The 14,081-nt window shown below is 39.6% G+C and overlaps 1 protein-coding gene across 1 annotated transcript in view; it reads left to right on the top strand.

Moving 5' to 3' along the window:
- The first annotated feature begins 241 nt into the window (after positions 1-241).
- The window catches only part of cab39l (calcium binding protein 39-like), a 21,190-nt gene continuing 7,350 nt past the window's right edge, over positions 242-14,081 (top strand). The window contains exons 1-2 of the mRNA XM_073861259.1: positions 242-550; positions 7,919-8,050. Coding sequence (XP_073717360.1) covers positions 7,949-8,050 — 102 coding nt within the window. The 5' untranslated portion in view covers positions 242-550; positions 7,919-7,948. The remainder of the gene's footprint in view (positions 551-7,918; positions 8,051-14,081) is intronic.

Here is a 14,081-nt window from a genome sequence, read left to right as displayed (position 1 = left end):
CATGAGTCATGCGCCCTTTACAACCACAGTTTCTGTATAATAAAAGGCGTGTTCGACTGTATACCGCACTGCGCAGATCTTTCGGCGTATTGTATCAATATATCGCGAGAGCGATTCAAAAGACGGGCTTTCGAATCACTCTCGCGATATCTGACGTCATAGGCAGCCATGTTTGCGCAGCGCCGCATGAAGTCCACATCCGGGTAATGCGAAGCCTCGCCTCAGCGAGGGATGAAGCGCCAATACGCTCGCTGCGGCGTGGGGCATCTGACCTGAGATCAGTCTCCGCATTTTAACCGTCTCAGACAAACGCTAGACCTACCCGGATTATTTCGCACTGTCTAAAGGGGAACTGCGAGAAAGTTTTCGTTTACGAACCATCATGTCTTTTGCAGATAAACGCGTTTGAGTCAGTCACCGTTTAATTCGTTCGTGCGCACATTCCGCTGACGTTTTGCCCAGCACGCGCACACTCGCGCCCGCACTGCTGGCGTGATCAGAAAGGCTGCTCGCGAACACAGAGCAGAAGACAAAATTACATTGCAGCATAGTAAGTATTCAACATTTTCTTAACATTTAAGTCATGAGATACTCGACATCGACGTGATCTCAGTCTCGTTGATGTTATTTAAAAACAACAATTTGGCGTAAATCCCAGCGTGACGCTCACATACACAGTTCTGTGTCTTTTATTTTGGTGTCGCAAGAGAATAAGCTGTACGCCCATTTCTCTGCCTGTCGGGTTTGGTTTTGGTAACAAGGTTGACAAATAGAGAGTTAAATGTCCGGACGAAGCCCGATTGTGTGAGATCTGAGTCTTTGTTACATTGTTTGGCTGTGACGCTGTGGTCGCTTATTACATTGTAACCGCTCGCACAGTGTCACGCTGCTGGTGTTTATGAATTGAGTGAACAGGCCTCAGATCAGATCACACTGCTGCAAGGCCTATTAGGTTTTTGTTGTGATAAACTAGCATGTGGCATAGTTTAGCAAAGTTGGTAGTTTTTTTCAGCAAATTGTGATTTTTATTTTTTTGCACTTGCTCTGGAGCTTCCCTGCTGACATGTTTTGTACGTGCAATAAACATATAACATAATAAACAAAACATGATTGTTTATTAACTTAATAACTGTAATTTGTATTAAAAAAATGTTAAGATGTGTTGCACTTAAACATTTCTTAAAATTGTAAGCCATGAAGACGTTAACTACATTTACTTACTATTTAACCATGTTACCAAAGCTATTGTAAGATCAATACAAATGTTTTTCTATTTAATTTATGGTCCCAGACTATAAACTATAGCAACCCTGTTACGTACGTATATTGTATTTATTTACTTTTTCATCAGTTAATTTATTTGATAATTAATTTTTTTCTATTAATTTATGTATTTTATAAACATTTTGTGTATAATTGGAAAACAACCATTACTGGATTCAAATACCAGCAATTTGGTAACACAGTATAAAATAGTTAAATTAAATCGCTTATATCATATTTATTAAACCTTCTGAGTTGCCAATCAACATTTTCTGAAGGCTGACTATCTATTTATAGCATATTTGTCAAAGTGACATAATAATTTTAGTTTCCAGTAAGAAATGTTTGCGTTGCGTAGTAATCATAATAAGAAATGCATTGTTAAATGTGCATACATGTAACTCTGGTTTCTCAAGTTCTCTCTCTCTCTCTCTCTCTCTCTCTCTCTCTCTCTCTCTCTCTCTCTCTCTCTCTCTCTCTCGAGTTAGTTTCACTGTTGTTTGAAATGTTTATGTATGTCCAGTGCTTCCATTTCATCATCACTATTATTTTATCTTTTGCTTTGATGTAGTATTTCAGGAGTTATAAAAAACAGGTGGAGTTTTTTATTTTTGTAAGACTATTTGAAATTCCTAACCCTGGAATACACGTAGACCGGAACACCTAAGGATGGGACGATAAATGCAGATAAACACTGATAATACCTGTCTGATAACGATTCTGAATCGCACAGCTGATATTATCGACAGCTTTTTCATGTACTACGACTCTTTGATCAGTAAGTCCTTATCAATGTGAAATCACTGTTAGTTTGAGTCGTTTATAACATGCATTTGAAAAAGCAACACTCGTCAAACAATCATTTTACAGATTCTAATCTTTATTATTATGAAAATACCTGAAAAGTTTTGAAGAAAAACAATATCAATGATTAAAGGGACAATAAGTAGGATTTACCCCATCTAGTGGTTAAATTGTATTTTGCATTCAAACGAATAGTGCTCTCTAGCACCTCGCTTTTACAAATGCGTGTTGCAACTAAGATTTGCAACGGTAGTCGTTATTTCATCTCTGATTTCTTTGTCCGTTTCAGCTAGTTCACGTATTCTGAATGAAAACGCGTTGGTAGGCTAGTGCTTTTTGTCCCTCTTTGCTATTATAGTTTATCAGTATGGCGGAACGACATGGAAGCCTCCTTGGACTTATTTTAAGCTTACAAAGAAAAATCAGATCGCTGGCAGAGGTCATTTGACACCAACGAGGACATATTTAGGAATAAAGACATTGATTTTGACTAATAAAACACTTAAAACCCTATTTACTGTCCCTTTAAGCCATTTCCTGGAGATGCATGTGTAAATAGTTTTTCTTCTGCGACCCATATTGCGTTTCTGCACAAGAGCGCCCTCTGGATGTAGCGGCATTTCACCGCAATTCATTGAGAAGTGTAGCAAGCATCATCGGCCGATATATCGTCCCATCCCTATAAAAAGAAATGATATCGTGTGACATAACTCTGGACCCTTCAATAGTTGAAGCTGTATTGTGCAATTCCTCCACAATTGGTGTCACCAGATGCTTTGCAAAAATAAGGATTGTTTTTTTTAAAGGTTTCCCGAACACTCCCCCGTCTTTCACAGATAGTACCACACTAAACTCCTGTCAATGGTTGAGACACTGTCACTGTGTTGGAATGCTTGAACATACAGGGGACTGTTTTCATAGTGGCGCACTGTGTAGGCTTTTGGGTGAAATCGTGTTACAAATGGCTTACTTATAGGAGAATGCGTTATTATTCAAGATGGTGTTGTGCTGGTGGAAACTGTTGAATAAGTTATGACTTGTGACTTCACTTCACGCTGTCATCTTTCTTTGCTGTGTCGTGGCATTGGTGATGTCATCACCACTGATACAAGGGCAACATGATGGACACACACACCTTTGTTGGGCTCTTAGTTCACAGGATTACCCGAGTCACAAGTTAAACTTTGTCCTCTTGTAAAAGTAGTGAATGTTTTCCTCATTACAGTTGTGCGTGGTTTAGGTTGCTGTTGAAAAGTGCCTCTAATATCTCACTCTAATTCTGGTGGGTACCTTGTCAAAAATGTATCGTTTTCATTATTTAATGTAATCACTGTGTTGTAATAAGTTAATAACACAAAGGGGTGGTTTCATATACAGGGTAGTTTAATCCAGGACGGACGATTAATCGCGATTTATACTAATAATAACTCTCTGATATCGATTCTGAACCGCAAAGGCGATATTATGTACATCCCTTTCATTTATTATGGCTCTTTGATCAATAGGAAGTCCTAATCAATCTGAAATCACTGTTAGTTTGAGTCGTTTATAACATGCATTTGAGCAACACTCATCAAACATAATCATTATACATATTCTTTATTATCATGAAAATACCAGAAAAGGTTTGATGAACAGCGATATAAATATGCTTACAGGCACTTCCAGGAGATGCGTGTGTAAATTGTACTTCTGCGGCGCATGTTGAGTTTCTGCTCGAGAGCGCCCTCTGGTTTTTGGATGTAGCAGCATTTCACTGTTATTCATTGAGAAGCGTTGCAAGCAGAATCACACGATTTAGCGTCCCAGCTAGGCCTGTGGCGATGACTATATAGACTTATTGCAGGATGTGAACATGACCATGGGTTTTATTTATTTAATTTTTGAGAGAGAGAGAGAGGCGATATATTGCCGTAGTTAGGGGTGCACCGAAATTTCGGTCGCCGAAAATTTCAGCCGAAAATGGCATTATCAGTTTCGGGCCAAAATAAAAAATCCAGCCGAAAATGTCAACCGAAAATGAATGTCAACCGCGCCCCTCCAATCTGTGCGATAGCGCTTGGGTTTCACTCACGGTGATCAGTCGTCACCCACCCCTCCCCTCCGTGCTCAAGCAGGTTTTACTCACGGTCGAGCCGTTTGCACGCGTCTGCAAAAATTTAGCATGTCTTGATGTGTAAATTTTAGATAAAGTCGCGCTAATGTGTCTCATACTGTAATCCAATAACGTACATTTGGCAAATAAAGCAATGAAACACAACGTAATGTTTTTTATGTGGAGCGACTGTTGCGCTGTTTGAGATTCAGCCTCCTTCTCTATGTGTGCACGCGCGTTTAAGTGCCCATAATAGTGCACATACGAGAGAGACGCATTTAAAAAAAAAACAAGCAAACATAAAATCACTCTGTTATTGATAGGGCACATATAAACAAAATTATCTCCACAGTATTCTTTTTCTAATAAAAACATTTGTTTATGTCTTAAGTGTATGTATAGATTACAGTCAGATTAACCTACTTAAGTCTGTGTCATTAATGTTAATCAAACAACCCATGACAAAGAGACAAATAGCTCTAAAAATAATAATATATTTAATTTATTGTGTTATGATTCATTTAATTTGATTTCTGTAATGCTAATATCAGACCTTATTAATGTACAACTTTGTTCTTTTTTATAAATGTTTGCAATTTCTTTATTGTTTATTCGATTTTGCCCGCCCGCTTTTTGCTGATCGGAAACGTAATCTGATCTGTGCCTCAAAAACTGTAATGTGATCCGAACTGTGAGTTTTTTGATCCATCACACACCCCTAGTTAGTACACAGTGATAGCCATAAATGCAATTGTACTAATAATTGGCATAATAATTTCTTTCGGTGTTTCGGTTTTTCGGCCTTGGTTTGCTTTTTTCGGTTTCGGCCAAGAATTTTCATTTCGGTGCATCACTAGCCGTAGTGTTTACATTAGGCATGGGCCGGTATGAGATTTTGGTGGTATGATAACCTTAAACAAAAATACCACAGTTTCACGGTGTTGCAGTATTGCCATTGCAACACTAAAATGTGCTATTTTCAAATGGCTGCATATACAAACTTTTCAACTGGACACAATACATTTTATTTTTAAGCAACATACAACATGTATGCCAGACAAAAATAAGGCCTTAAATTATAATATTCTTTCAAGAAATTATAAAATTAAAATGTATTAATATGAATAATATTAAATGTAAACATCAAATCAATTGCATGACTTAAAGGTGGAAAATTTTTACCATTAGATGACATCAAAACACAATAACATCAAATGACATTGTTTAATGACGCTCTGAAGCAGCGTGGAATTATGGGATTTGTAGTCTTTAACTCAACCGCTGATGGCCATCAATCAGACACGAACGAGAAATCACGTTGACGGATAAAGTAATCAAGTCTTATAAATGTTGCGTTTGATGACATCGTTTATTTCATTATGTAAGTTTATATGTGATGTTCAAAACGAAATTGTTAGTCATAGATGTTACAGTATTCGTCCAAATTCGATGGTTAACACAGCACAGAATTAAGTTGTCAACTTACAATCTACAATGAATTTTCACATAATGTATTGACAGTACAAATCTTATTGTGAAGTGTCTTAAAATGACCATTTATATTGCTGTACAAACCTCTTGATGTGCATATCGTCCGCGGGAAGACGCGCTGATTACAATCTACACACTAATGTTGTGATCAATATAATAGCATACGTTTTTGAAGGGTTACGAATGAATTGCGTAAAACACAAGCAGGATCAGAATCTCTGTCTAGTTAAATGTTGTTGCGAAGCTCTCCTCATACAGATAATGCAACAACAAATTGATCCTCTCTCGTTTTGTTCCAAACTCTTCTTTGGTCGTTTGGTTGGCCCGTACGCTTACGGGAGCTGTCTTTGCTGACACAACCAGCGGCAGACGGTAAAGAGTAATCCATAAGTCCATAAGCAAGCGCGTAGCCCGACAGAATATATAACACTGGCCTAGTGGTTTTTGGACATTTTACTGCAAATATCTTACAAATTGCACCTTTAATTATTTAACTTAATTTTGTCTAAACACAGCTTATACCTTGAAAACGGTATCACATAAAATTTTAGTGGTTTTAAAATAGGGATGCACCGATATGGAAATTTTAGGCCGGTACCGATAACCGATAACTCTTTAAATTTGGGGGGCAATAACAGATATCTATAGGCCGATAAATATTCATACTAGACTAGCATATTCTTCTTAAGCCCGCAACACGTGTCATCTTCGTGCTATGTCACAGAAAGCACCAATCAAAACTCCACATGGCCAGCAATGAGCAAGTGAAGTGGTTCAACAAACCAAAATAATCCATCATTTATCGGCTTTCATTTATCGGCCTAATTTTGCTATCAGACCGATAACCGATAATATTAAAAATATGCACTTATCGGCCGATAACGATATGTCGGCCGATATATCGTGCATCCCTATTTTAAAACCTTGACTCTTAAAACCTCTGTGTACCTTGAAGCCGGTAACCGGCCCATGCCTAGTTTACATGTGTGTTTGTTTGTATAAAAATGAATGTCATTAACATTTTGGATTGCCTCTGTCATTTCTGTTTACTGTCTGTCTCGGTAGAGTGGCACGCGCAGCTCAGGGTCCACATGTGCGTGGCAATACAAATAAAAAGTAATCTGAAACATAACATCTAGTGTTTAGGTCTGAGGTGTAGCTATTATAAACGTGACTGCGTGTAATGGTGCTTACGCACAGGTGCGATCAGAGTAACACTTGACTAAAGCAATCCTGTAAAGCTGGGATTTTACTTAACAATGACCATTAGCTGTTTAAAATTTAAATGCATATTTTATCATATTTATTTGTTTTAAAGCAACACTATGTAGTTTTTTTTACCTTTAAATAATGTCTCAAACATTATTTCAGTGATAGAACAACTTTTAACTGGACAAATTGTACTGTTGCTGCAACCTGAGCAGCCTCCTAGCTGCTACAAGCACACTCTGAAAGTGGTGGTGGAGGGTAGGAAACACAGCCGCGCCCCTCCCCCTGCCTGCAGAAGAGTGTCTGATATCAGGCACTGTTGCGCTTTTCAACCACATGGTGGAGCTGTAAGTCATTTTTACATGGAAACTACATAGTGTTGCTTTAAATATGTTAAATATTATTTCTTACATTCCTATTTCATATTAATATTTCATCTTAATATTCTTTAAAATCTAAGTTGTGTTTGAAAGGATGTACTTGCATTATTATGCTATTGTCATAAATCAGTGACATAAAATGGTCTTAAAAAGACAATATCACCATTATTTCTGGGGCAGTTAACCGACTTATGAAAAGTAGATACCATGACAGGCCTAGTCCCAGCCCTGCTAGACCTTAGTTATATTAGGACATATAGGGGGGGTTCAATGGTATTTCATGCATTTTGACTTATGAACACAGTTTAAGAGTTGGTTCCTCATGCTAAACATAGACAAAGTGTCAAAAACACAGTTGGACGTGTAACAGAGTATTTCTGTTCGTACAAGTTTCGGAAAGTTTTTTTCAAATACAGGAACTGCTGACGTATACGCAGAAACAGCTTGTGTTATGGACGCTTTAAGTAGTTTTTACAAGCCAACCTTACAAAAACAATACTTGAGACAAAACGATAGCCCTGACTGTCAATATTTTTGACTGTCATTATTTGCTCTTAATAACCACATTTTTTTATTTCAGCATGAGAATATACATCAAAAGGTTTTTAAGATTATGAGAAATGTTAAATTAACACCACTAACCCAAGTATTTCTGCTCTACCTTCTCTAACTCCAGGTTCTGAGGTGAGAATCTACGGCCGCCATCATGCCATTATTTGGTAAATCTCACAAGAATCCCACAGAAATTGTGAAAACCCTGAAGGACAATCTGTCCATTCTGGTCAAGCAGGACAAGAAGACAGAAAAGGTTAGAAAATTCAAGTCATTTTTATTTCGCATTGTTTGAATGGTGCATTGTGTAACTTTTAGGAGGATCTCTTGACAGAAATACAATATAATGTACATAACTATATTATAAGTGGTGTATAAAGACCTTGTATAATGAACTGTATTGTTTTTATTACCTTAGAATGAGCGTTTTTATCTACATACACCACGGGTCTCTTTACATGGAAATCGTGCTGCCATGTTTCTATAGTAGGACAAACTTTTCTATAGGGTGCGTTTGGTCACTACGTTGTCTCAGACAATTACATATTTGTCCTGTGACGGTTACCGTAGCTTATCTCTGCGTTTTGAAATGGATGTGTGAGCCGTTGGTTGCAATTCACACTCTCACCATTAGATGCCACTAAAAATCTACACAGTGGACCTTTAAAGCAGCATAACAGGAAATCATATTGTGTTATAACCTTAAAGTCTAAAATATATTTTTGTATATAAAAAAAATGCAAATGATGTCTGTTAAAAGTACATTTATATTTTGTGTTTTTTTGCATACTAGCATTCTTAAAATATGTATAGCTTTAACCTATTTCATGCTTATAAATACAATACTATTTGATATATTTTACTGCCTCATTTGTAAGAAATGCAAAGACAAAGATGGGTTTGGTATAATTATTTGTAAATATAATTTCACCTGTGTTATTATTAAATCTACTAATTTATATTTATTTGCAAGTTTTAAACACCTAAAGATAACTTGCAGGCCCTGTATGAGGCTGGGTTATTAGTTTTAACGTGTGGTTATCTGGGAATAACAAACCTCAATGTTGCCACTGACCAATGAGAATTAAGTATTTCAGATCGCCATGAAATAATAGGTGATGATAATTATTTTCTTCCTAATGTAAAAGCTGAATGTTTTTTCCTGTTAAGGTCCTGATTAACTTTCAAGCATCCCTAATAGAGTAGTACACCTTATTGTACAATATAGCATAACCACCATTATGTATTTTCATAGTATTTCTATCAAGGATTGTTCATTTGATGCTTATCCTTGTTTTACATCTTTATAATCACAGCAAAAAAGAAAAAGTGCATTTTACTCAAAGTACATTGAAGTATTTTATTTTATTTAATATGATTATATATTTAGTAATATTGTTGGCCAGGTATGTTTTTAGGCTTCTCTCTTCAAAATATTAATCATGATTTCCACTGAATCTGGGATTTTCCATAGCTTTTTTCCATTATGTGTTTCTTATTTTGGTTTTTGCATCTTGCATTTGCTTCTTCAGAGCGTCGTGGGCCGGCCCAGGCAAATATTTAGAAGCTAATAATGGTTGAGTGCAGTAGATGTGCTTGTAAGTTTATGCTTTAGCAGTGAGGAACAATGCTTGCAGACCAATAAATGCCCCAATTATCATCATTCTTACACTCTTTGTGTTTATATGGATGCAGTGTTTCCCACCGGATTTTGAGGAGACTGTGGTGGTGATGATGTCACCCACTAATTAGCATATTTGTGACATCATCATGTCGTGTTTGCGTTTGATCTAGTGTTGGCATCTGAAATATGTTTCACTTCTACTCTTTGATCTGTATCTCTATTTGATCTGTATTATATATCAAATTATATTTTAAGCCGAATTAAGCTGTTTTAAATAGTGAAATAAAAATGTAAATGGGAATCATGAAAATTCTATTTGTGGGGGCCAGTGTTGATTCTGTGGTGGGCCACCACAAATAAATCAATGTATGGGAAACACTGTATTTTTTGAGCGAAACAACATTTTCAAGGGATAGTTCACCCAAAAAGGAAATTTCTGTCATTGTTTAATCATCCTCATGTTGTTCTCAACCTGTATGAGTTTCTTTCTTCAGTTGAACACACAAGTAGATATTTTACTAAATAATGGTAAACACACACTGACAATGTACACAGTGACTTCTTCCATAGTAGGAAAAACAAATACTGTGGAAGTCAGTGGGTACTGTCAACTGTGTGCTTACCATCATTTGGTAAGCAAAGAAACTCATACAGTTAACATTGTATACATTACATAATACACATTTTACACGGTAACGATAGCTCAGTGTAGTTTTTATACGCTTTAGCTATGATTTGAACTAAGGTAATCTACTTGTTGTTTTTTTCACTTGTTATGCCTGTTATCAGAAATAAAGTACTCTAGAAGGACTAATATTGTTATTGATTCTTGCAGAGTTTATCGGAGGTTACGTTTGTTCCACGCAAGCCGTTTGTTTATGTTGTTACTGCTGACACAGGCTATTCCATATATATTACGATGCTTTTTAAGTAACCAAAATGCTTTGAAATGATTAAATGAGAGTCATTCATCATCAAGTACATAACAATAGAATTAGGAGTCTCTTCTTGAGAAAGCCACTGGTTTCTGGAAGTGCTTCATGTTTGTACTGTGAGTAGAAAGATCTCAGAGAGGTGGGAATATCACTCTGCTGGACGACCTCTCGCTCATTTTCACCTGCCTGCTAAGGCCCTTTTCGGCAGCCCCATGCTAAAGTCAAAGCGTTTGAAGTGTTGGAAACCTGCTGATTGTTATTCTGGGAGCCTGGGGCTTCGTCAGCCGGAGGAAATCTTTATGCACCATGATGCTCCCATACAGTCAAGTCAAACGGTTTTTTAACAGCTAAAGAGTGTGTGTAGCGAAAAATTTAAATATTTAATGAAATGGTCTTTGACGTAGAAAAGTACTTAGCGCCACGTAGTGTTGGGCGATATGCCCCATTGTGAGATCGTCCTATAGTCAGCCTGTGAGATCTCCGATACACCATAGTATCAGGGGGCAGGGCAGTAGTTTACGAATTTATTTTTTGTTTATTTTTTACTAATTTATGACAAGCCACTTGATTGGTAGACATAAAAAAACTGATTTACTTTAAGGGCAACACTGTCATGACCGCAAACTTCTTAAAACTGATGCCAATACTCAGAGCGTGTCATTGAAGCACAGACGCTTTGAAATTTCCTGAGTGCTAGGAAGCAGGAACAACACACTAACTGGTTTTATGCCCTGCGCGCCTAACAACATCTCTAATGCAAGGAAATGGCAGAGCCGCACGTATTCAGGTTCAGGTGCGAGGAAGAGTCAGAGTCATGCACATTACAAGTTCAGGTGCGAGGAATGTTCCGAGTCATGCGCATTACAAGTTCAGGTGCGAGGAAGAGTCCGAGTCATGCGTATTACAAGTTCAGATGCGAGGAAGAGTACGAGTCATATGTGCATTACAATTTCAGGTGCGAGAGAGTCCGAGTCATCCGCATTACAAGTTCAGGTCCGAGTCATGTGCATTACAAGTTCAGGTGCGAGGAAGAGTCAGAGTCCTGCGTAATACAATTTCAGTTGCGAGGAACAGTTTGAGTCATGCATATTACAAGTTCAGGCGGAGGAAGAGTCCGAGTCATGCGTATTACAAGTTCAGGTGCGAGGAAGAGTCCGAGTCATGCGCATTACAAGTTCAGGTGCGAGGAAGAGTCCGAGTCATATGTCCATTACAAGTTCAGGTGCGAGGAAGAGTCCGAGTCATGCGCAGTACAAGTTCAGGTCCGAGTCACGTGCATTACAAGTTCAGGTGCGAGGAAGAGTCCGAGTCATGCGCATTACAAGTTCAGGTGCGAGGAAGAGTCCGAGTCATATGTCCATTACAAGTTCAGGTGCGAGGAAGAGTCCGAGTCATGCGCATTACACGTTCAGGTCCGAGTCATGTGCATTACAAGTTCAGGTGCAAGGAAGAGTCCGAGTCATGCGGATTACAAGTTCAGGTGCGAGGAAGAGTCCGAGTCATGCGTATTACAAGTTCAGGTTTGAAGAAGAGTCCGAGTCATGCGCATTACAAGTTCAGGTGCAAGGAAGAGTCTGAGTCATGTGCATTACAAGTTCAGGTGCGAGGAAGAGTCCGAGTCATGCGCAGTACAAGTTCAGGTCCGAGTCACGTGCATTACAAGTTCAGGTGCGAGGAAGAGTCCGAGTCATGCGCATTACAAGTTCAGGTGCGAGGAAGAGTCCGAGTCATGCGTATTACAAGTTCAAGTGCGAGGAAGAGTCCGAGTCATGCGCATTACAAGTTTAGGTGCGAGGAAGAGTCCGAGTCATATGTCCATTACAAGTTCAGGTGCGAGGAAGAGTCCGAGTCATGCGCAGTACAAGTTCAGGTCCGAGTCACGTGCATTACAAGTTCAGGTGCGAGCAAGAGTCCGAGTCATCCGTAATACAATTTCAGGTGCGAGGAAGAGTCCGAGTCATATGTCCATTACAAGTTCAGGTGCGAGGAAGAGTCCGAGTCATGCGCAGTACAAGTTCAGGTCCGAGTCACGTGCATTACAAGTTCATGTGCGAGCAAGAGTCCGAGTCATCCGTAATACAATTTCAGGTGCGAGGAAGAGTCCGAGTCCTGCGTATTACAAGTTCAGGTGCGAGGAAGAGTCCGAGTCATGTGGATTGCAAGTTTAGGTGCGAGGAAGAGTCCGAGTCATATGTCCATTACAAGTTCAGGTGCGAGGAAGAGTCCGAGTCATGCGCAGTACAAGTTCAGGTCCGAGTCACGTGCATTACAAGTTCAGGTGCGAGCAAGAGTCCGAGTCATCCGTAATACAATTTCAGGTGCGAGGAAGAGTCCGAGTCGTGCGTATTACAAGTTCAGGTGCGAGGAAGAGTCCGAGTCATGCGTAATACAATTTCAGGTGCGAGGAAGAGTCCGAGTCCTGCGTATTAAAAGTTCAGGTGCGAGGAAGAGTCCGAGTCATGTGCATTACAGGTTCAGGTCAGAGTCACGTGCATTACAAGTTCAGGTGCGAGCAAGAGTCCGAGTCATCTGTAATACAATTTCAGGTGCGAGGAAGAGTCCGAGTCGTGCGTATTACAAGTTCAGGTGCGAGGAAGAGTCGGAGTCATGCGCAGTACAAGTTCAGGTGTGAGGAAGAGTCAGAGTCGTGCGTATTACAAGTTCAGGTGCGAGGAAGAGTCGGAGTCATATGTCCATTACAAGTTCAGGTGCGAGGAAGAGTCCGAGTCATGCGCAGTACAAGTTCAGGTCCGAGTCATGTGCATTACAAGTTCAGGTGCGAGGAAGAGTCCGAGTCATGCGTAATACAATTTCAGGTGCGAGGAAGAGTCCGAGTCGTGCGTATTACAAGTTCAGGTGCGAGGAAGAGTCCGAGTCATGTGCATTACAAGTTCAGGTCCGAATCACGTGCAGTGCAAGTTGTGGTGCGAGGACGAGTCCGAGTCATGCGCATTACAAGTTCAGGTGCGAGGAAGAGTCCGAGTCATGCGCATTACACGTTCAGGTGCGAGGAAGAGTCCGAGTCATGCGCATTACAAGTTCAGGTGCGAGGAAGTGTCCGAGTCATGCGCATTACAAGTTCAGGTGCGAGGAAGAGTCCGAGTCATGCGTATTACAAGTTCAGGTGCGAGGAAGAGTCCGAGTCATGCGCATTACAAGTTCAGGTGCGAGGAAGAGTCCGAGTCATGCGCAATAATAAGTTCAGGTGCGAGGAAGAGTCCGAGTCATGCGCATTACAAGTTCAGGTGCGAGGAAGAGTCCGAGTCATGCGCATTACAAGTTCAGGTGCGAGGAAGTGTCCGAGTCATGCGTAATACAATTTCAGGTGCGAGGAAGAGTCCGAGTCGTGCGTATTACAAGTTCAGGTGCTAGGAAGAGTCCGAGTCATGCGCATTACAAGTTCAGGTGTGAGGAAGAGTCGGAGTCATGCGTATTACAAGTTCAGGTGCGAGGAAGTGTCCGAGTCATGCGTATTACAAGTTCAGGTGCGAGGAAGAGTCTGAGTCATGCGTATTACAAGTTCAAGTGCGAGGAAGTGTTCGAGTCATGCGTATTACAAGTTCAGGTGCGAGGAAGAGTCCGAGTCATGCGTATTACAAGTTCAGGTGCGTGCGAAAAGGAATCCACTTTGCACATGAGAGCTTGTAATGTAAAGCCCACAAACCCTCTCATGCGAGGAAAAGTATGCAATGTGCATGTTAATGTGAAACTATCATCATGAAAACCCG

This window comes from Misgurnus anguillicaudatus, chromosome 3 (genome assembly GCF_027580225.2).
Source record: "Misgurnus anguillicaudatus chromosome 3, ASM2758022v2, whole genome shotgun sequence".
Taxonomy (NCBI): domain Eukaryota; kingdom Metazoa; phylum Chordata; class Actinopteri; order Cypriniformes; family Cobitidae; genus Misgurnus; species Misgurnus anguillicaudatus.
Note: the sequence above shows the minus strand (reverse complement) of the source record. Positions and strands in the feature narration are given on the sequence as shown.